General features: G+C 33.5%; 2 protein-coding genes and 1 non-coding gene across 3 annotated transcripts; 2 read left to right on the top strand and 1 right to left on the bottom strand.

The window, feature by feature from the left end:
- Positions 1-2,078: 2,078 nt before the first annotated feature.
- BDCG_16176 (uncharacterized protein) lies at positions 2,079-2,402 on the bottom strand (the record flags this gene model as incomplete). The annotated part of the gene is made up of 1 exon (XM_045425434.1): positions 2,079-2,402. The coding sequence occupies one exon, from the start codon at positions 2,400-2,402 to the stop codon at positions 2,079-2,081; it is 324 nt and encodes a 107-aa protein (XP_045279234.1).
- A 9,754-nt stretch (positions 2,403-12,156) lies between these two features.
- On the top strand, positions 12,157-12,237 carry BDCG_16175. The gene has a single exon. It is a non-coding gene; the product is annotated as a tRNA-Leu (tRNA).
- Positions 12,238-21,650: 9,413 nt separating this feature from the next.
- On the top strand, positions 21,651-22,217 carry BDCG_16174 (uncharacterized protein; the record flags this gene model as incomplete). The annotated part of the gene is made up of 1 exon (XM_045425433.1): positions 21,651-22,217. The coding sequence occupies one exon, from the start codon at positions 21,651-21,653 to the stop codon at positions 22,215-22,217; it is 567 nt and encodes a 188-aa protein (XP_045279233.1).
- Positions 22,218-22,820: the final 603 nt, after the last annotated feature.

Below are 22,820 nucleotides of genomic sequence, written 5' to 3'. Positions count from 1 at the left end.
TATCTATAGAAATTCATAAATTCTAGAAACACCTGCACCTCACAGTACATTCACAGCACTGGCCAGTTCTCAATGACAGAGACCTGGCTCCTGTTCATTGAAATATCATTCATCTCAATAATATAATCTAAGAAATCAATCTCCTGTATGTAGAATGAGCATTTTTCAGTGTTTACATAGAGTTGATGCTGTCTCAAGTGACTCAACACTTCTTGAACATGAGTATCATGTTCTTTCTTCATTTTTAAGAAGATTAAAATGTTGTTCAGATATACTATGCAGAAGATGTTGACAAGGCCCTGCAGTGCCTCATTTATATAGATCTGGAAGATGACTGAAGTGTTACAAAGATCAAAAGATAAAACAAGATATTCAAAATTGCTGTACTTGGTATGAAAAGCTGTTTTTCAAACATTATCTTTGTTAACTCTGATTCTATGATAGATATTCTGTATATCAATCTTCAAGAACATCTTTGCTTCAGATAATCAATTGATCATCTCATCAATTAATAGTAATGAATAGCAATTCTTAATCATCATCTTATTAAGATCTCTGTAGTCTACACATAGACATAGTCTATCATTCTTCTTGAGCACAAAGAGTATAGACACCTCTGTCAGACTCTTTGATGAATATATTCAGTTCTTTGATTGCACTTCTTCAAGATATTTGCACAGAATATTTAACTTCTTTATAGACAAGTTGTAAAGAGACTCATACAGCACTGTTGTATCATCTTCAAGATAAATCTTATATCACATCTTGATATCAGAAAACTTCACTACTTCTCTTTTCAAAAAGACATTCTTAAAATCTGTAAAGAGACATCATATATATCTATCTTCAATGACAGATACTGCTGCTAATCTTGCAGTAAGAGTGATGACTTCTTTACCTGTTCTCAAGTCTCAATCACCTGCTATATAGTATATCAACTCAATCTTTTTTTTAAGATTCTTTCAATGAAACTCTTCAAATTTCTCTATTATCATCTCTTCATCAGTGAGACAGTATCATCACATCTGAGTGACTCAGTCAATGAGAGAATTGTTTTCTCTCAATCACAGAAGACCTAGAATGATGTTCTCATCTATGATATTAACTGTGTGAAGAAGCAGACTGCTCTTCTTGAAGATTTCTTCTGAGTCTGTGATCACACACTTTGCTTGAATTATGTCAAAACAGTGATATTTCATTTCATCTGTAAATTTCACATGATCTGACAGGTCTATCTTCTTTCAACTCTTCATCAAAGAAAAGAAATAGAATATGAAGTTGATATTCATCTCAGAGTCAAGTAGACATCTCACTGATATCTTCTCATTCAGAGTATGCATTGTAATTGTAACATGAACTCAGAGATATAAGAATTATCAATTCTTTTCTTTCTCTTCTTTATCTTTCACAGATACATTTGTCAGAAGAGGAGTTAACTTCAAGAAGATGTCTTCTTGATTTCTTCTCTTCTTCAGCTTCTTATAATCACTGACATAGTGATCACCAGCTCTGCAGTTGAAACAGAGATCTTTATCAAATCTTTTTTAGTATTTCTTCACAGTGAGTGAAGAATCAGAATACTTGAAATTCTTCTTTGCTTTCTCTGCACTGAAGCTGTTATGATGCTGTTTAGATCTCATCATTAATTACTTAGAAGAAGTCTTATTAATCTTTTTCTCAGAGAATTGATTATTCAAATAGATCTGAGAAGCCAGGTTGACAAGCTCAGTGTGATTAATTGATAAACTCTGATATTATAATATTATTGTTCACACCTTGTGAGTCAGCTTCATGAGATAAAGCTATATTTTTAATTAATTCAAATTATCAGTTAATTCCTCTCAATATTCTTCAAATCTTATATTGAAATTGAAAGAATTCTCATTATCTTATTGATATAATGAGTTGAACTGCTGTACTGCTGTGAAGCTGCAGTTGCAGTGATCTTCAATTTAATTAAGTAGAAAGTTCTTGAATTCTTTTCAAGTTATGACAGCATTGATATGCTCAAGCTCTCTCTTCTTGATGATTCAAGTAGTCACAGAGATGCCTTCAAGGAGGTTGACAGTGTATATTACTTATATCTCATGAGTATTATACTGGCTCAGATTAAGGCAGAATTTCTGTTCAAGAATACAGATAAAGCTGTGAAATTCAGACAAGATGTTTCTCTTGTATCTCAGAGAATCTCTAATCTTAATCTCTCTATCTTCATGATAGATGTAGATGTGTAGAGGCTGCAGCGGTGGCAGGACAGTTGAAGAGCTTATGTCAAAATGTGCAGCAGATTCAGGAATCTCAGATTCCTGCTGAGGTAGAGGTGTATGCACTCTAGGGAATAGTGTAGTGTTTTCTTCAGAGAATGAGGTTGAGTCAGTCCCAGTGTGAGTGCATGGGGCCATATCAGTCTGTTAGAGCTCAACTGATTCAAATGTGTAATCAGGTTGAGTGATTTGAATTGTAATATGATGGAACTGAAGTGATGACTAGTCAGCAGTGACATGTAGAAATAGTTGTTTAAGAAGTCATATAAGTGAGCTTGACTATCTTGCTTGAATAGTGAGCTTGTAGGCTACAGGGTTATTGTGAGAATATCACAGATATGATACTTAGTATACTAAGAAGATTGTATGAGACATGTAGTAACTCTTGTGTATATTTCAGTAGCAGTAAAACAAATCACTGGCTTCTTTAATGAGGAGTCAGCATCTAGCTATTCTATATAGACAATGAGTGAATACTCTCCTCTCATTCCATAAGTGAGAATAGCTGGAGTGATACCTCAGCGGCGCCTCATTGCCAAGGAAGAGTAATCTGCTGACCTTGTATAGAAGCAGGGTTCTCATATTCATCAATCGGATCTTCCTATGATATATCTGAATGATGTCATAGAGTGGTTGGAAACCGGTTTGGATGGGATGGAATCATCCGCATGGAAGTGATGGGCCGTGTGGAACCGCAACGGGGCCTTGGCGCGGCCGGGAGCGTGACATCTGTAAGAAATCCCGCTCCTCGCGGATTCTTTACCTCTATTTCTATCTCTCATGTAATCAGTAGGGCTAGCGGCCCTTGACTACACACAACTATATAGACTGAAGTTTGTGAATACTATTTATAACTCAGCTTGAATGCTATTATACATTTGATCTCTACATTTTATCTTTCTATCATGAATACTTCTAGTAGTTAACAGTACATATCATGTCAAGCTGCAAATATCTGAATAATCATCTGTGAGTACTTATTCTTACATTTCAAGCTCAGTCAGTCAGCAATCACCTATTATAACTGAAAGAACTAGAAACTTGTATACTTCAATCTCTGTGAACTCTACTAGAGACACTCAGAAGCAGTTATCTGAACTATGAATAATTCTTATAAAAGAAGTCTCAGAGAACTTACTGATCACTCACAGAACATCATTCTCTGTATCTGTGACAGAGAAACTCTTTGAACTCATGAACAAATTAATCTTAGTGAAGAACATTCTTGAGCATCTTTCACAGAATCAAGCTATTTTTCTACAAGAAATGCTTGCTGCCTGCAAATAGACTGACCGCCAGAATTATGAATTTCATAATTGATTTCATTTGATCTGATCTCATACATTTCTTAGTGTGAATCCCGCTGAGACTGACTATTAAAAAAACATGTAAAGTAACTATATATCAGATCTTAAAATGAAACCATGACTTGAAAAAAATAAGAAAGTGATTTTATTTGATTTCATTTAGTTTCATTCTTAGCATAAAGTTACTATTTTTAAACATTTTAAGGTTTTTTTTAGACTATTTTTAATTTTTTAAAAAGTAACACTTTTTGATAACACTCAAATGAGATTTAAAGTCATTTAAAGCAATAAAAATAATTTAAATTGAGAAGTGAAAATCATGATCTCATTTGAAAAATGTGATAAGAGTAGACAGTAAGTTTCACTGAGATAGTATGAAACTACTATCTAATGTTAATACTGTGTAATGAGATCAGTTAAATTGATAATAAGACTATTAAAAAATCTGATTCTGATCTCAGACACGGTCACATAGTCAGTCTACCTGTAAACACTCTTGAACTAAGTCTCTAGACATGATCTTCAGAGACATCTATGAACTGAAAAGAAACTTTCTTAAGTTATAATCACTTAAGATCACTTATTAAACTACAATCTATAAAAGCTTTTATAAGTTTGTATTTGAAATTGACTCATAAGCCTGACTGTGTGATATGAAAGATGAAGAAGCTGTTATCTATATAATAACAGGCCTCTATTACACTGAAGTCAAGAACTGACTGAATTATTTAGAGAATGATTATGAGAGATTCTACTGATCTATTCTTAAGACCTATCTAGAGAATAAGTTAAGAGACTCTGTAAGCTGAACAGAGAACATCTGAGCTGTGATCATTAATATTAGAAAAAGAGGTGAGAAATCTGATGAAAACTACTCACAGCACTTTATGAAATTATAATATGAATTAAAATCTGTGAAAATAGAGCTCTGAAACAAGATCTGAATAATGATATTTATAAAGAGACTGAATAAAGACATGTAGAACAAGCTCATTAAGTAAGACTCTAAGCTCTTGACTCTGAAGAAACTGATAACTCTCATTCACTGCTTGCAGATCACTGTAAGAGTCACAGATCTGTTAAGAGTAGATTACTGATTAGCTCTGTAAGAGCCAGAACAATAGAGAACAGATTTATCAGAAAAAGATGACAAGATACAGAGAGATTTATATCTGACTATTAAGTAGAGAGAAAGAGCTTTACAAGCTTCTGTGAATAGAGTATATAACAGAGAGATCAAGAAAAAGAGACTCTACTTTATCTATTCTAAATCAGAATATCTCTGTGCAAACTGTCTGAATAAATTAAAATAGAAATTTAAAGAGTTATAGACAGAGTCAATAACAGTCTTCTTAAGAGTCTTAAAGCTGATATCTGAATCTGTTACTTCTCTGATGAAAATACTTACTTATAAGAAGAGACTGTACTATAATACTGCTGCTCTGCAAGTATGAAAGGTATTAATGAACTCAGAATCTCAGATCACTGTAGTGTCTCTAAAGCTTGTAAAGTAAATAAGCTGAAGAATGAAAACTGAGAATCTGCTCTTATAATAAGCAGAGTGTGAGAACTCAGATCTAAGAGCTGAGAGACTTATAAGAATTATCTTTGAATTACAAGATGTCTCTGAAATCTGAAGAAGATTTATAGAAACTGTAATTATTATAGATATCATAGATGATATGTACTTAAAACTTGTATAACTTTAAAGATATAATCTGTATATAGCTGTCTGCAAGTCAGGTTTATACTTCTGATCAGTGTTAGCAGACTTACTTATAAAGATAGAATCAGTTAATACTGTAGAGTTAATTAGAGAAGACAAGCTCATCTATATAATAACTTTACAAGTATCTGAGAACCTTGTGATTATGAAAACTGAGCTTCAGATTAGACTGGCCGCTGGGATCATGAATTTCACATTTAGTTTCATTTGATCTGATCTCATACATTTCTTGGCGTGAATCCCGCTGAGACTGGCTATCAAAAAAACAGGTAAAGTGACTATATATCAAATCTTAAAATGAAATCATGACTTGAAAAAAATGAGAAAGTGATCTCATTTGATCTCATTTAGTCTCATTCTTAGCATAAAGTTACTATTTTTAGACATTTTAAGGTTTTTTTAGACTATTTTTAATTTTTTAAAAAGTAACGCTTTTTGATAACGCTCAAATGAGATTTAAAGTCATTTAAAGCAATAAAAATAATTTAAATTGAGAAGTGGAAATCATGGTCTCATTTGGAAAATGTGATAAGAGTAGACAGTAAGTCTCACTGAGACAGTATGAGACTACTATCTAATGTTAAAACCGTGTAATGGAATCAGTCAAATTGATAATGAGACTATCAAAAAATCTAGTCCTGGTCTCAGACACAGTCACATGATCAGTCTACTTCAGATATTAGAGAAATACTGAGATCTCACAGAGATGTTTAACTCAGAAAAGATAGCTAAGCTTTCTTCTTACTATGAGAAGAATTTGATAATAGATTTGATAGAAGAGTAGAAACTCTTCTGAGAATCAATCTATAAGCTCTCTCATTATGAAACAGAGATCTTGTAAATCTATATAAAGAAGAATCTGAAGAATGACTTTATCTGATCTTCACAGGTCTCTGCAGAAGTCTCTGTGATATTTATAAAGAAGAAGAATGAAGATCTCAGATTGTATGTAGATTATTATAATCTGAACTTTAAAATAATAAAGAGCTACTACTCTCTGTCTCTGATTGAGAATGTAATTAACTGTCTCACAGAAGCTGTCATATTCACATAACTGAATATAATCAATATATATACATAACTGTGAATACAGTCTGAGAATGAATGAAAGACTGTCTTTAGAACTGCACTGAAATTATTTGAATATCTAGTAATATCTTTTAATCTGACTAATGTTTCTGCAGCATTTCAGTCTTTCATTAATAAAATACTTTATATATATCTAAATGTCTTTATAGTAATATATCTGAATAATGTGATAATATACTCTGTGAAGAAGAAAGAACACACTGAGTATATATAAAGTATATTGAAGATCTTAGATAAGACAGAACTGTATATTAAGCTTATAAAGTACAACTTCAGTATCTATTAAATTAATTTTCTAGAATATGTAATCACTGCAGATAATATTCAGATGAAATCTTCACAGATTAAGACTATTCTATTATAACTGAAGCTAACTAATATTTATAAGATTCAGATCTTTCTGAGCTTTGTGAATTTCTATAGATAATTTATCTTTGCATTCATAAGAATCTTCTTGACTCTTACAGACATACTGAAGAATGAAAATAAGAAGAAGTTATTCTGTGAACAGAGAATAAAAAGATTATTAAGAAGAGAGAACTGTGAGAATCTTCTTACTCTAGAAGCTTACAAAGTCTTTATAAGATTAAAACAGATATTCATAGATACAGTGATACTATTTCACTTTGATTTCTTACTCTTAATCAGATTAAAGACAGATGTCTTCTTTTTTATAATTTCAGAAATAGTCTTATAACTACAGTTAAATAAGAACTGAGTTTCAGTGATCTTTTTCTCATGAAAGATATAACTCACAGAGATTAACTATAGCATTTATAATCAGAAGCTTCTTATAATAGTGAAATTCTTCTATTACTGATATCACTACTTTGAGAATCTTATAACAGTGATTACTATCAGAACTGATTATAACAGCTTATAATAGTTTACTTTAATTAAGAAACTCTTGTAATGATAGATTTACTGAGCTCAGAGACTGAGTGAGTTCTGATTTAAGATAGAATATATTAAGAGAATTAAGAACTCAGCAGACAGACTCTCTCACAGATCAGACTATATTAAGAAGATCAGAGTGACAGACACAGAGAGACTAGAGAAGATAGAAAAGCTTTGTAAGATGTTTAGACTGAGTGTTATAAAGAGATTAACTAAAGAGTCTCTCAATTTCTTATAAAAGAAGAGAGAGAAGAGAGAGAAGAAGTCTGTATAACTACTCTCTATAATACTGAGAGTTAATACTCTGAGAATCTCTGTCAGAATTCTTGAAGAGAGTATCTATAATCTGAAGAGTTTGTAAGCTTTGAGAAGCACTGTGAAAAACCTGATATAAGAAGAAACAGAGTATAAGTCTTTATAAAATCTTCTATTCAGATTGTCTGAACTGTAACTGAAGAATGAATATACTCAGTATATTTGAAAACTGCTTACAGCAGAAATTAATCCTGCAGAAATAAAGAATTAAAGAGACTTAAATAGTCTCTTATGAAAAGAGAACTGAATTTATATATCTGTGAATAAGTTTCTATGTGTAGAACTTATTAAAAGATATTATAACTCTTCTCTAGCAGATCATTTTACAGATACTAGAACTCATGAGTTACTTATAAGAAAATACTTCTAACTGAAGATATAAGAACTTGTAAAGAAGATAGTGAATTCTTATACTATTTATCAGAGTTCATGAGTAGTGTGATTCAGACTATATAAAGAACTTACTTCTCTATTCATCTCATAGAAATCTTGAAAACAGCTAGAAATGAATACTCTTATAAGCCTCTCTGAAAGTAAGAACATATATAATACCTGCTTTGACAGTGTACTGATAATAGTGAATTACTTTATTAAGATAGCACACTTTATACTCATCTGTAAGAACTTGAAGTTAAAGAATTTAACTCATATCTTTATCTGCAATGTAATCTGATTGCATGAATTATCTGTGAATATTATCTCAGATAGAGATTTAATCTTCACAGAAGAGTTCTAATCTAATCTGATAACTATACTGAAGATCTTATGAGATCTAAATTACAGCTTTTCATTAATAGACAGATGATCAGATAGAATATCTAATAAGTATATTAAAACAGTATCTGTGATACTTTGTCAATTATAATTAGAATGACTGAATGTATTGATTATCACTTATGAAGTTTGTATACAACAACTCAAAGTATGTCAGTATAGATAAAACTCTCTTTGAGATACTCACTGAGACTTATTCACAGATAATCTTGATGAATCTGTAAGAGTATACTATAGAGTGTAATAATATCTGTGAATAAGCTGAGAGAATTCAGCAGATCTGAGAGAAAGTCTGTGAATTCTTAAGAAAGACTCAAGAGTATCAGAAGAGATACTATAACTTCAAGTATATTATAAAGAGTTTCAAGAAAGATGATAGAGTCTAACTAAGTTTAGAAAACATTATTATATAAAGATCTAGTAAGAAGCTGAATCTCTTACAGACAGAGTCTTATAAGATTGTAAAGAAAGTTAGTTTACAGTTCTACAGATTAAAACTATCATCTGAGTTACAGATATACAATGTTTTTCATATCTCTTTACTCTGTGAATATAAGAAATTCTTAGAAGAGAACTCTGTGACTCATCACTCTGTCTATAAAGTATTAGAGAGTGAAAGAGAATATCAGATTAAAGAGATTATTAACTTAGAAAAGTGAGATTGTGAGCTCTGATTCAAGATTCAGTGATAAGAGTATTCTGACAAGATGAATGAGTTCACTTAAGAATTATTCAGACAGATAAGATATCTGTAAAAGCTGAGACATGACTTTTATACTATAAATTCTGATCAGTCAGAATAATGTGATCTTCACTAAAAACCTGATTATAATAAAGATATTAACACTGTTATTTACAAATTCTAGTCTATAAAATGATGAGTTTCTACTGAGATGAATAGTCTACAGTGTATATAAGAGAAGAAGAAATCATATTCTTATTAAAGCTAGAAAATAAGAAAATAAACAGAGCTGTGAACATAATTTAGAGATTAATAAAGAAAAAATAAAGAAAACTCACACTTATATTCTCAATATCTGTGACACTTAATTCTCTTATAACTATTAATTTTTCTCTTCAAAGAAGTAGAGAGTATTATATCTGCAGTACAGATAATTGTTACATTTGATATAAAGGCTGTTAGAAATGCACAGACTTCAGAGAAGCTGAATATCAGAGTATATATAGTTATAACAGAGTCTTGAGAGCTGACTGTCTGTGTATATAATCAGATATTTCTTACAAAGCTGTATCTGTTTTCTCAGTTATACTGAAGTATTCAGTCTGAAAATAATTAAGATATGAAGAGAGAGCTCATCTGTTCAGATTAACTTCTATTATAAATTCATAATATTTGTATTATCTTAATTATCTGAATTTTACAGATATCTGAGAACTCATCTCTTATTAATAATGAGATTGCAGAAATGCACTGCAGTGTGAGAATTATTAATAAGAAATCTAGATATATTTACATATATCTGATCAGAGATTGTATGAGCAGAGAGAAGATGATTGTAGACTTATGAGACTGTAGAAGATACTGATAATACTGAGAGCTTTATAAGAACTGTTAACTAGAGTCTGTAAGAAATTACTTATAAGAAGACTTACAGCAAAGAGAGAAACTGTACTGCTTAAAGTCAGAAACTGATCTGAGAAAGACACAGAGTTAGCTGCTGATCTGAAGATCAGATGCAGTGATAAGACTGAGAGAAGTAAAGATATAATTGTAAGTGACAGTGTTCCTGCTTTATCAGCTGATAAAAAGTGATCAGAGAAGTCATGAAAATACTTATAAGAAGCTCAGTGACAGTCAGACATTGTTTATAAAGATATTAAAATTGAAAAAATTTTTATTCTTGAGAAGTTCTTGAATTAATATACAGATATTATCAGAAACACTCTCTCTCTATTATCTGAGTAAAAACACTTCATAAATGAATGAGAATACTCACAGTTATAGAAATAAGAGCTGTTACAGAAAAAGAGAAAAGAAGATGAGATTTCACAGACAGATCTGAGATATTTATACTACTTTAAAGAGATTTGTTTACACTGTGAATGATTCTGTAGAACAGTTAGATTACTCTAGTAAATAAAAGTAATTATGAATTACAGGTCTGAATCTCTCTATATAACTATAAAGAGTGATTGCAGACTGCAGACATCTTGATTCTATAATTCTACAGAGTTGATAAAAGAATGGAAAATTTCTCACAATTCTACAGTATCAAAGAACAACAATTTATAAGAATGAGTGAAAGATTAACTTATAAATACTTCTCTTTAATGAAAGTGATCTCACAGAGAGTGATTTATCTGTGAGATGAATCTGTGTGATAATTATATAAGAATTTTATGAAAATAATTAAGAGTTAACTGAAACTCTTCTATATAAAAGATATGAAATGAATCTGTGTGATAGTTAGAGAAGAATCTGTAGATTATAGAGAATCTTATGAAATAAAAAACTGAGTGACAGACTCTTTTCTCTTTATAATAACAAGGAATTTTTCCTCACTGAGATTTTTTATAGATATGAAGAATTTTTAGTGAGTATCACTGCAGTGCTGAGCTGATTCTATAAAGTTACTCAGTGAAAGACTTCACAGATGAAGTCTTAGAGAGGGAGAAGTATATAAGAAATCTCACTTCTTATGAATTCTTTACTTCTATTTCTATCTCTTGTGTAATTAATAGAGCTAGCAGCTCTTGACTACATATAACTATATAGACTGAAGTTTGTGAATACTATTTACAACTCAGCTTAAATACTATTATATATTTAATCTCTATATTTTATCTTTCTATCATGAATACTTCTAGTAGTTAATAGTACATATCACGCCAAGCTGTAAACACCGGAATAATCGCCTGCGAGTACTTATTCTTACATTCTCACAGTTCTCTCTTCTTAACAATCTTTTTATTCTCTATTTATAGAATGATTTCTTCTTATTTTCATTCTTCAGTATGTCTGTAAGAGTTAAGAAGATTCTTATAAATACAAAGATAAATTATCTATAGAAATTCACAAAGCTCAGAAAGATCTGAATTTTATAAATACTAGTTAACTTTAGCTATAATAGAATAGTCTCAATCTGTGAAGATTTCATCTGAATATCATCTGTAATAATTACATATTCTAGGAAATTAATCTGATAAACACTGAAGTTATACTTTATAAGCTTAATATACAGTTCTGTCTTATCTAAGGTCTTTAATATACTTTATACATACTCAGTGTGTTCTTTTTTCTTCACAGAGTACATCATTATATCATTCAGATATATTATTATAAAGACATTCAGATATATATAAAGTGTTTTATTGATAAAAGACTGAAATATCATAGAGATATTAGTCAGATTAAAAGATATCACTAGATATTTAAACAATCTCAGTACAGTTTTAAAGACAGTCTTTTATTTATTCTCAGACTGTATTCACAGCTATGTATATATATTAATTATATTCAGTTATATGAATATAACAGCTTCTGTGAGACAGTTAATTATATTCTCAATCAGAGATAGAGAGTAGTAGCTCTTTATTATCTTGAAGTTTAGATTATAATAGTCTATATATAATCTGAGATCTTTATTCTTCTTCTTTATAAATATCACAGAGACTTCTGTGAAGATCTGTGAAGATTAGATAAAGTTATTCTTCAGATTCTTCTTTACATAGTTCTGCAAGATCTCTGTCTTATAATAAGAGAGCTTATAGATTGATTCTCAGAAGAGTTTCTACTCTTCTATTAAATCTATTATCAGATTCTGCCAGCGTGGCCCAGTTGGTAAGACTGGTAACCAAGGCCGCACACATTAGAGGTGCGTGGGTTCGAATCCCACCGCTGGCATCTGCCACTTCTTACCCATGAAAGCCCCCATGTAATAGGGGCTGAGTCTAATTAGTAAGGCTTGGTGTGGGGTAGAACTCCCTACTGCAAGCCAAGCCACTAGTTAAGCGAGATCCTGCGAACACTCACCAGGGCCGGCATGGAGTGCCAATGTCCCAACTATTCTACTGTGCACCCGTCAAGGTTCTAACAATATAGAGCCAAGCCTAATATAGTGGTTATACACTACTTAAGCGAGTCCCTAACTAGGGCCGTCATCAGAGCCTAGCTCCCCCCCAAATACAGGGAATGATTTTGAAAACCACCTGACTAGCAGGCCTAGACGCACATCTAGGCTCTAGACAGGACACCCTGATAGGCTCGAGCCTGCAAGCTCACTGCCAAGCCCTAATACTGGCAGGGAGAACTGCAGTCATCAAGCCTATGATTAGTCCCTAACACAGGGCGAGGCCACAATGGCTGATTGGTAGGCCTATGGGCATCTAATGGGGCCGAGATCAGCAACCGGAAGCTTGGTGTGTACACCACCAAGTGGGCGGTGGCAGCCACTAACTAACACCCCTGGAAATTAGTGGCTGGCCCGAGAGGACAGACGCGGTGATCAGTTAATTATAGAGGGTTAAATGTAATTAGCTTAAGATGCATCCTGCGGGTGGCTAGCACCCGTAGTCAAAAGAGAAGAACATCAAAGCTGATAATTCATCTGCACTGGGTTCCTGCTCACATGAATATTCATGATAATGAATTGACTGATTCAGCTGTAAAAAAGAGTGCAGAATTAAGCAGATCTATTCAAAAAATTATATTCTGATCTTTTATAAAGAGAAAAATAAAAGAATCTTATTTAGATAAGTGAAATGAAAGCTGGCAGAAACAAAAGAAGAGTATACATTATTCAAGATTTAAAACAAAACTCAAGTGAAAATCTTGTTTAATTAAATATAAAAAGGAAATATTCTCATCTATAATACAGCTGAAACTAGAATATGACTATTTCAAATCTTATATACAAAGATTTAATGATAGATTTGACTCAATAGAATGCTCATTCTGCAATACAAATGAGAATTCTGAGTATATTGTAATGCACTGTGCATTATACAATGATCTCAGAGTCAGATTGAAAGAGAAGTATAATCTAAATCAATTAAATATGAGATTCTTATTCTCAACTGAGACAGGAATTAAATACTTAATAGACTTTCTATCAGAAACTCAAGCAGCTATAAGAAAATGACTAAATTCAGAATTATCTGAGTATGAAGAGGAGAAAATTAATCAGATATAGTCTGTTAAAACAGCTATACACTCTCTTTTAATAATTTGTTTTGTTATAGTCTCTCTTTACTTTATCTTTTTCTTTATCTTTTTCTTTCAATTTCTTTCTATCTATTTATTTAATGTGTCTATCTTTGAGACTGTGTTCTTTTTCTCTTTTCTTTTGTCATGATATTGTCAAATGATTTCAAAGTATCAAAAGATGTTAAAACACTGCAATTTGTAAACAGTTTTTGTATTCTGAGCTGGAATTTTCTGATTTTGCATATCTGAAATTGATGAATGTATAATAGTTAACTTTACAGACATAGAAAAAACCCTGAGAACTAAAGTTCTCAGGTAGATGTCATAGTCTCTGACTGCATACATCTATAATTGAAGAATAATAATAATAATAATAATATCAGATTCTTCTTACAGTGAGAAGAAAGCTTAGCTATTTTTACTGAGTTAAATATCTCTGTAAGATCTTAGTATTTCTCTGATATCTGAAGCTCAGTTTTCATGACTGCAAGATTCTCAGACACTTACAAAGTTATTATATAAATAAGCTTATCTTCTCTAATTAACTCTATAGTATTAACTGATTCTATCTCTGTGAGTAAGTCTGTCAACACTGATTAGAAGTATAAACCTGACTTATGAATAGCTATGTACAGATTGTGTCTTTGAAGTCATACAAGTTTTAAGTACATATCATCTATAATATCTATAATAATCACAGTTTCTGTAAATCTTCTTCAGGTTTCAGAGAGATCTTATAATTCAAAGATAACTCTTATAAGTTTCTCAGCTCTCAGATCTGAGTTCTCACACTCTACTTGTTATAAGAGTAGATTCTCAGTTTTCATCTTTCAGCTTATTCACTCTATAAGCTTTAGAAACACTACAGTGATCTGAAATTCTGAGTTCATTAATACTTTTCATATTTATAGAGTAGTAATACTGTGATATAATCTCTCTCTATAAGTAAGTATTTTTATTGAGAGAGTAATAGATTCAGATGTCAGCTTCAAGACTCTTAAGAAAGCTGTTACTAACTCTGTCTATAACTTCTTAAATTTCTATTTTGATTTATCTGAACAGTTTGTATAAAGATGTTCTGATTTAGAATAGATAAAGCAGAGTCTCTTTTTCTTAATCTCTCTATTATACATTCTATTTATAAAAGCTTGTGAAGCTCTCTCTCTCTGCTTAGTAGTCAGACATGAATCTCTCTATATCTTATCATCTTTTTCTGATAAATCTATTCTCTGTTATTCTGACTCTTATAGAGTCAGTCAGTGATCTGCTCTTCATAGATCTGTGACTCTCACAGTAATCTGTAAGTGATGAATGAGAGTTATCAGTTTCTTCAGAGTTAAGAGCTTAGAGTCTTACTTAATAAGCTTGTTCTGCATGTCTTTATTCAGTCTCTTTATAAACATTATTATTCAGATCTTGTTTCAGAGCTCTGTTTTCACAGATCTTAATTTATATTATAATTTCATAAAGTACTGTAAGTAGTCTTTATCAGATTTTTCATCTTTTTTTCTAATATTAATAATTACAGTTCAGATGTTCTCTGTTCAGCTTACAGAGTCTCTTAACTTATTCTCTAAATAAGTCTTAAGATCAGATCAGCAGAATCTCTTATAATTATTTTCTAGATAATTTAATCAGTTCTTAACTTCAGTGTAATAGAGATCTATTATTATATAGATAACAGCTTCTTCATCTTTTATATTACATAGCTGAACTTATGAGTCAATTTTAAATACAAACTTGTAAAAGCTTTTATAGATTATGATTTGATAAGTAGTCTTAAGTGATCATAGCTTAAGAAAGTTTCTTTTCAGTTTATAAGTATCTCTGAAGATTATTGTCACGCTCCCGGCCGCGCCAAGGCCCCGTTGCGGTTCCACACGGCCCATCGCTTCCATGCGGATGATTCCATCCCGTTCAAACCGGTTTCCAACCACCCTATGACATCATTCAGATGTATCATAGGAAGATCCGATTGATGGATATGAGAACCCCACTTCTATACAAGGTCAGCAGATTACTCTTCCTTGGCAATGAGGCGCCGCTGAGGTATCGCTCCAGCTATTCTCACTCATAGAATGAGAGGAGGGTATTCACTTATTATCTATATAGAATAGCTAGATGCTGACTCCTCATCAAAGAAGCCAGTGATTTGTTTTTCTTCTACTGAAATATATATAAGAGTTACTGCATGCCTCATACAATCTTCTTAGTATACTAAGTATCATATCTGTGATATTCTCACAATAACCTTGTAACCTATGAGCTCACTATTCAAGCAAGATAGTCAAGCCCACTCATACAGCTTCTCAAATAACTACTTCTATATAACACTGCTGACTAGTCATCACTTCAGTTCTGTCACATTACAATTCAAATTGCTTGATCTGATTATAAGTTTGAATCAGTTGAGCTCTAACAGACTGATATGGCCCCACACACCCGCACTGGGACTGACCTGACCTCACCCTCTGGGGGAAACACTACACCATTCTCTAGAGTGTATACACCTCTACCTCAGCAGGAATCTGAGATTCCTGAACCTACTGTGCATTTTGACATGAGCTCTTCAACCACTCTGCCACCGCTGCAGCCTCTACACACCTACATCTATCATGGAGATAGAGAGATTAAGATCAGAGATTCACTGAGATACAAGGGAAACATCTTGTCTGAATTCCACAGCTTTATCTGTACTCTTGAATGAAAATTCCACCTTAATCTGAGCCAGTATAATACTCACAAGATACAAGTAATATACACTGTCAACCTCCTTGAAGACATCTCTGTGACTACTTAGGCCATCAAGAAGAGAGAGCTTGAGTGTATCAATGCTGTCATGACTTAAGAAGAATTCAAGAACTTTCTACTGAATCAAATTGAAGATCACTGCAACTGCGGCTTCACAGCAGTGCAGTGATTCAACTCATTATATTAATAAGATAATGAAAATCCTTCTGATTTCAATGCAAGATTTGAAGAATATTGAGAGAAATTAGCTGATGATTTGAATCAATTAAAAACACAGCTTTATCTCATGAAGCTGACTCACAAAGTGCAGACAATGATATCACAGTATCAGAGTTCATCAACTAATCACACTGAGCTTGTCAACCTGGCTTCTCAGATCTATTTGAATAATCAATTCTCTGAGAAAAAGGTCAACAAGACCTCTTCTAAGCAATCAACAACAGAATCTAAATAATACTATGACAGCTTCAGTGTGAAGAAAGTAAAGAAGAATTTCAAGTGTTCTGATTCTTCACTCACTGTGAAGAAACATTAAAAAAGATTTGACAAAGATCTCTGTTTCAACTGCAGAGCTGGTGATCACTATGTCAGTGATTGTAAGAAGCTGAAGAAGGGAAGGAACTGAGAAGACATCTTCTCAAAGTTGACTCCTCTTCTGGCAAATGTATCCGCGGAAGATAAAGAAGAGAAAGAAAAGAATTGACAATTCTCATGTCTCTGAGTTCATGTTACAATCACAATGCATACTCTGAATGAGAAGATATCAGTGAGATGTCTACTCAACTCTGAGATGAATGTCAACTTCATATTCTATTCCTTTTCTTTGATGAAGGGTTGAAAGAAGATAGGTCTGTCAGATCATGTGAAATTTACAGATGAAATGAAATGCCACTGTTTTGACATAATTTAAGCAAAGTGTGTGATCACAGACTCAGAAGAAACCTTTAAGAAGAGCAGTCTGCTCCTTCACACAGTCAATATCATAGATGAGAATGTCATTCTAGGTCTTTCATAATTGAGAGAAAACAATCCTCTCATTGACTGAGTCATTCAGGTGTGGCAGTACTGCCTCACTGATGAAGAGGCAGTGATAGAGAAATCTGAAGAGTTTCATCAGAAGAATCTTGAGAAAAAGATTGAGTTGATATACTGTGTAGCAGGTGATTGAGACTTGAAAACAGATGAAGAAGCTATCATTCTCACTGCAAGATTAGCAGTAGTATCTGTCATTGAAGATGAATGTATACAATGTCTCTTTACAGATTTTAAGAATGTCTTTTTGAAAAGGAAAGCAGTGAAGTTTTCTAACATCAAGGTGTGACATAAGATTCACCTTGAGGACAGTGTAATGACACTGTACAGGCCTCTTTACAACTTGTCTGTAAAGAAGTTGAATGTTCTGCACAAATATCTTGAAGAAGCATAATCAAAGAACTGGATATATTCATCAAAGAGTCCAGCAGGGGCGCCTATACTCTTTATGCTCAAGAAGAATGATAGGCTACGCCTATGCATAGACTACAGAGGCCTTAATAAGATGACAGTTAAGAATTGCTATTCATTACTGTTAATTGATGAGATGATTGATCAATTATCTGAAGCAAAGGTATTCTTGAAGATTGATATACAGAATGTCTATTATAGAATCAGAGTTAACAAAGATAATGTTTGAAAAATGGCTTTTTATATCAAGTACAGCAATTTTGAATATCTTGTTTTATCTTTTGATCTTTGTAACACTTCAGCCATCTTCCAGACCTATATAAATGAGGTGCTGCAGGGCCTTGTTGATATCTCCTGCATAGTATACCTGAACAACATTTTAATCTTCTTGAAATCAGAGAAAGAACATGATATTCATATTTGAGAAGTGTTGAGTCACTTGAGACAGTATCAACTCTATATAAACACTGAAAAATGCTCATTCTACATGCAGGAGATTGATTTCTTAGGTTATATTGTTGAGGTGAATGACATTTCAATGGACAGGAGCCGGGTCTCTGTCATTGAGAACTGGCCAGCACTGCAGATGTACTGTGAGATACAGGTGTTTCTAGGATTTGTGAATTTCTACAGATGATTCATCTATGCATATTCACAGATTACTGCCCCCCTTACAGATCTGTTGAAGAGAAGTGTGAAAGGCAGGAAAATGAGACTGTTTATCCTCACTCAAGACACCATGCAGGTGTTTGTGGAATTAAAACAAGCTTTCACAGATGTCACAATACTGAATCATTTTAATCTCAACTTATTCAGTCAGTGTGAGACTGATGCATCTGAGAATGAGATCTGTGAAATCTTTTCACAGTTGACACTGAAGGCCTTTCAATGTTGAAAGAATCAGAGAATAATCATTTCTGAGAAAACAGGTAATGAATTGTCTGTGAGAGAAGACTTTTTCATGAAGTCTACAAGACACTGTGAATGAAGATCAGTGATCTTCTTCTTCAAGAAGTTATTACTCATGCAGAGAAGGTATGATACTCATGATCAGAAGATGTTAGCAATTGTCAAATTCTTTAAGATCTGATGACATTATCTTCAGAACAGTAAGTACTCAGTGTAAGTTCTCACTAATCATGTAAATCTGTGTTACTTCTTGACAACAAAGAGCTTGACAGAATGTCAAGCCAGGTGAATGAAGCTGCTTTCAGAGTATGATTTCTATATCTGATACTGTTCAGATCGGCTTAATCCCGCTGATGTGCTGTCTAGACGGCCTGATTATAGTATTATTGATGTAGAGAAGAATCCTATAAAAGGACCTCTGCCATCACTGCAGAAGAAGCTGGCTGCAGGGGATTGGAATTCTCTAAAGCTTGAGAACAGTGCCGGAGAGGCAGCTGCGCGACCCAGTATAGAAGGTGGAAGAGAACCTGAGTCTCTGCAGAGGACTGACACTGAAGATTATAAGCTTCTTGTATCATGTCTTGCAATCATTGAATTGACAAAGGATGAAACAGTCTACAATCTTTCAATCTGACTACTTTTGAAATTCATTGATAAGTTACAGAAGAGGGACATCTCTACTGCAGCTCAAATTCAAAAGTTGAAGAAGAAAGAATTCAGTTTAAACTTGAAAGAGACAGGCCCTGGGCGGGATGATGCTGCTAAGAAATCAAGTCACTGATAACTAGAAGAATGTGGACTTCTACTACTGAATGATTCAGTCTTCATCCCTTGTAGCAGAGTGATGTGCCAGAAGTTATTAAGGATTCATCATAATGATCCTCATGCAGAGCACTTCAGGTTAGAGAAGACTGAGAAGCTTTTAAAACATAAATATATTTGAAACAAGCTCTGAGCAGATGTCAAAGAGTATGTTGAAACTTGTGATATCTATCAAAGAATAAAGATCCTGTGATACAAGCAATACAGTGAGTTAGCATCACTGTCTGTTTCAAAGAACTCATGACAGAATCTATTGATGAATTTCATAGTTGATCTGCTGAAGTCAACAAGAGTTAAAGAATATAACTCAATTTTAATTATTATTGACTGCTTCACAAAGATGACCAGATATATTCCTACTCATAAAAAGGTTAAAGCCCCTGAATTGACTGACCTGTTTTTAGATATCATCATTCATGATCACAGTGCTTTGAAATTATTGATAACAGATTGAGAATCCCTCTTCATCAGCAAATACTGGTCAGCTTTTTGCTATCATCTTATGATAAGGCATCTCCTCAGTACTGCATTTCATCCGCAGACTGATGGCCAGACTGAATGCCAGAATCAGATACTAGAACAGCATCTTCAAGTATTCTATTCATATTATCAGAATGATTGGCTTAAACATCTTCTGACTGCTGAATTCACATATAACAATGCAAAGAATGCAACTTTAAAGATATCTTCTTTCTATACTTATTATGAATATAATTCTTCATTACTCAGTGATGTCGCAGATGATGTTTCAAAGAGAGAGATAGACAGTCAGAATGTTGAACAGATACAGAGAATGAAGTATCTCTCAGTATCAGAAGTAAAAGTGAGATTGAAACTTTTGAACAAAATTTATAAGAAGATGGTGAAAAGCATCTATCATGCTCAGAAGCAGCAGATAAAATACTATAATTGAAAACATCTTTCAATGAAGTTCTTAATAGAGAATTAAGTGCTACTTTCAGCAAAGAATATCAAGACAATGAGACTGTGTAAGAAGCTCAGTGAGCAGTGGCTAGGATCTTTCCCAGTAATAAGAGTGATGAGTAAGCAGGCATATGAGTTAAAATTACTCACAGAATTGAAATCAATTCATTCTGTTTTTCACATTTTCTATTTGAAGCTCTATAAGCAATGTTCCAGAACAGAGCTGTCTCAGCTGAATGACATTAAGATCAAGAGTGATACTGAATATCTTATGAAGAAAATATTGAATAAGTGAACACATTACAGCAAGCTTCAATATCTTATTAAATAAGAAGATTATTCATCATCAGAGAATTCATGAGAATCACTTGAGCATTTGAAAAATGCTGAGAAAGAGATTGCAATCTATGAGACAGCTAGTAGAGACTACCCTGTTACATGCTAGAGATATTGAGTAAGAAACATCACTTGAGACTTCTTGTTTTTTCTAAAGGGTTTTTTAGAGATGATCTCACAGTAATGAGCTGATGTCTTATAGACTCTATAACACTCTTCTTCTATTTTCTTTCAAAGGGTTTTTAGAAGTTTAATGAGACTACACAAGTGTAAAATTCCTGAAGTGGTTAGAGAAAAGAGATATTTGAAACCAATAAAAAAGATTAATATTAATCAATTCACAGACTGCTGCTATTCTAGTGAGGCCACAGCCTGCTGAAAAAGTAAAAAGAGAGAATCTCAGAGTCTACTTATCAACAACCACACTTTCATCAAACTCATTCTTCATCATTGAAGTCTCTGACACTGATATCTTTGTCTGCTGAGAAGTTAGTGCTGTGATGCTGCAGAGAAGCATGCTACAGAAGAGTATAAGAGATGCTGAAAGTATCAACTTATCAACTTATAAAGCATCTCAGTCATCTGCTTTAACTGAAGTGAGATTCTCTTCAATCAGTAATTGATCTCTGCAGCACTTTCAACAGCAGCATCAGCTGATTTCTTCTTAAGATCAGTCATTCTGAGGTGTTTTTTCATCTCAGAGATTCACACTTTCATCTTCTTTTACAGATGAGTAAGAGAGATCTTCTCAGTCTTGACAGAATTCATCAACACTTGAAGCTTCAAGATTCTCACTCTATACTGCTTAAGTATCTAGACTTCTCATCAGAACTGATACAATGTCTTTCTGTGAGATAATACTTACAGAGAGACAGAAGTCATTGTTGCAGATGCAACAGAAATAACAGAAGTGAGAGAAGAGACAGATGCATAAAATCCTTCTCTTCTTCAGCTGCTTGACACAGCACAGACAAGTAGCAGTGCCAGCCAGAGGCCGCACCAGAGCCTCCCCACAGAGAGAAGACAAAGGAACTGCAGGACCCTGCGGACCCAACCCAGCAGCATCCCAAGCAGGGCTCAGGCATGCCGCGGGAGGGGAACTACAGATTGGGCTTCTCAGAGCCACTGTCCCTGGAATCAAGCTCTCCCCAGGTTCCTCTCTGAATGATCACACAGGGTCATACACCACTGTATTGGCTGGGGGGGGGGGCAGCGTCGCAACAGCGGTGGGGGGGGTGAGAGATGGACCAGACACAGACACACCGGCCAGCAGAAGGGATGACACCCCACTGCAGGGCACAGCAACTTCCACCACGGCTGCAAGAGAAGCAGGAGGAGATGTGGTGATGAGAGTGATGCTCCCGCAGCTCATTGACACCGCCACCTTCAACCTGGCTTTCTTGATGGTCACAGAGGCCGCCGCTGCACCACAAAGACATTTGTTATTCACTAGAAAATGTCAGAATAAGCCCTCTACTGTTCTCCAAGGATGATACTCTCATGCACTCACTATTACAGATGAAGAGGGGAAGAGAAAAATGTGTCACAGAGAGAGAGAATCTTTCAAAAAAATCCTGCCACTACTGTTAGCTTTGCCCCTAAAACACATCACTTTTGCAGGGAATTCCATACATAGAATGGAATATATTGAGAGATCTGCAAGTCACTTATTAACTACATTTTTCACATTTCAAATCAATATATAAGGAACTCACTTATCACATGTTTGGTTTGAACAATGATGAGAAAAGAAAGATCTATACAGTCAGCAGAAAAACTCATCTATTTCTTTGTATCACATGCAGCACATGCACTGTCAATCAGTTGATAACTGTTGCTATACAACAAAGATAATTCCTAATCTGATAATCTTGAGAACATAGGGACTATGCTCTTAAAGAGAAGAGCATTGTCATGCTCCTGGCTGTGCCAAGGCCTCATTGCAGTTTCACATGACTCATCACTTTCATGCAGATGATTTCATCTCATCTGAACCAGTTTTCAATCACTCTATAACATTATTCAGATGTATTATAGAAAGATCTGATTGATGAATATAAGAATCTCACTTCTATATGAGGTCAGCAGATTACTCT

Source organism: Blastomyces dermatitidis (genome assembly GCF_000003525.1).
Source record: "Blastomyces dermatitidis ER-3 genomic scaffold supercont1.1, whole genome shotgun sequence".
Lineage (NCBI taxonomy): Eukaryota > Fungi > Ascomycota > Eurotiomycetes > Onygenales > Ajellomycetaceae > Blastomyces > Blastomyces dermatitidis.
This window is presented reverse-complemented; position numbering and strand designations above follow the sequence as displayed.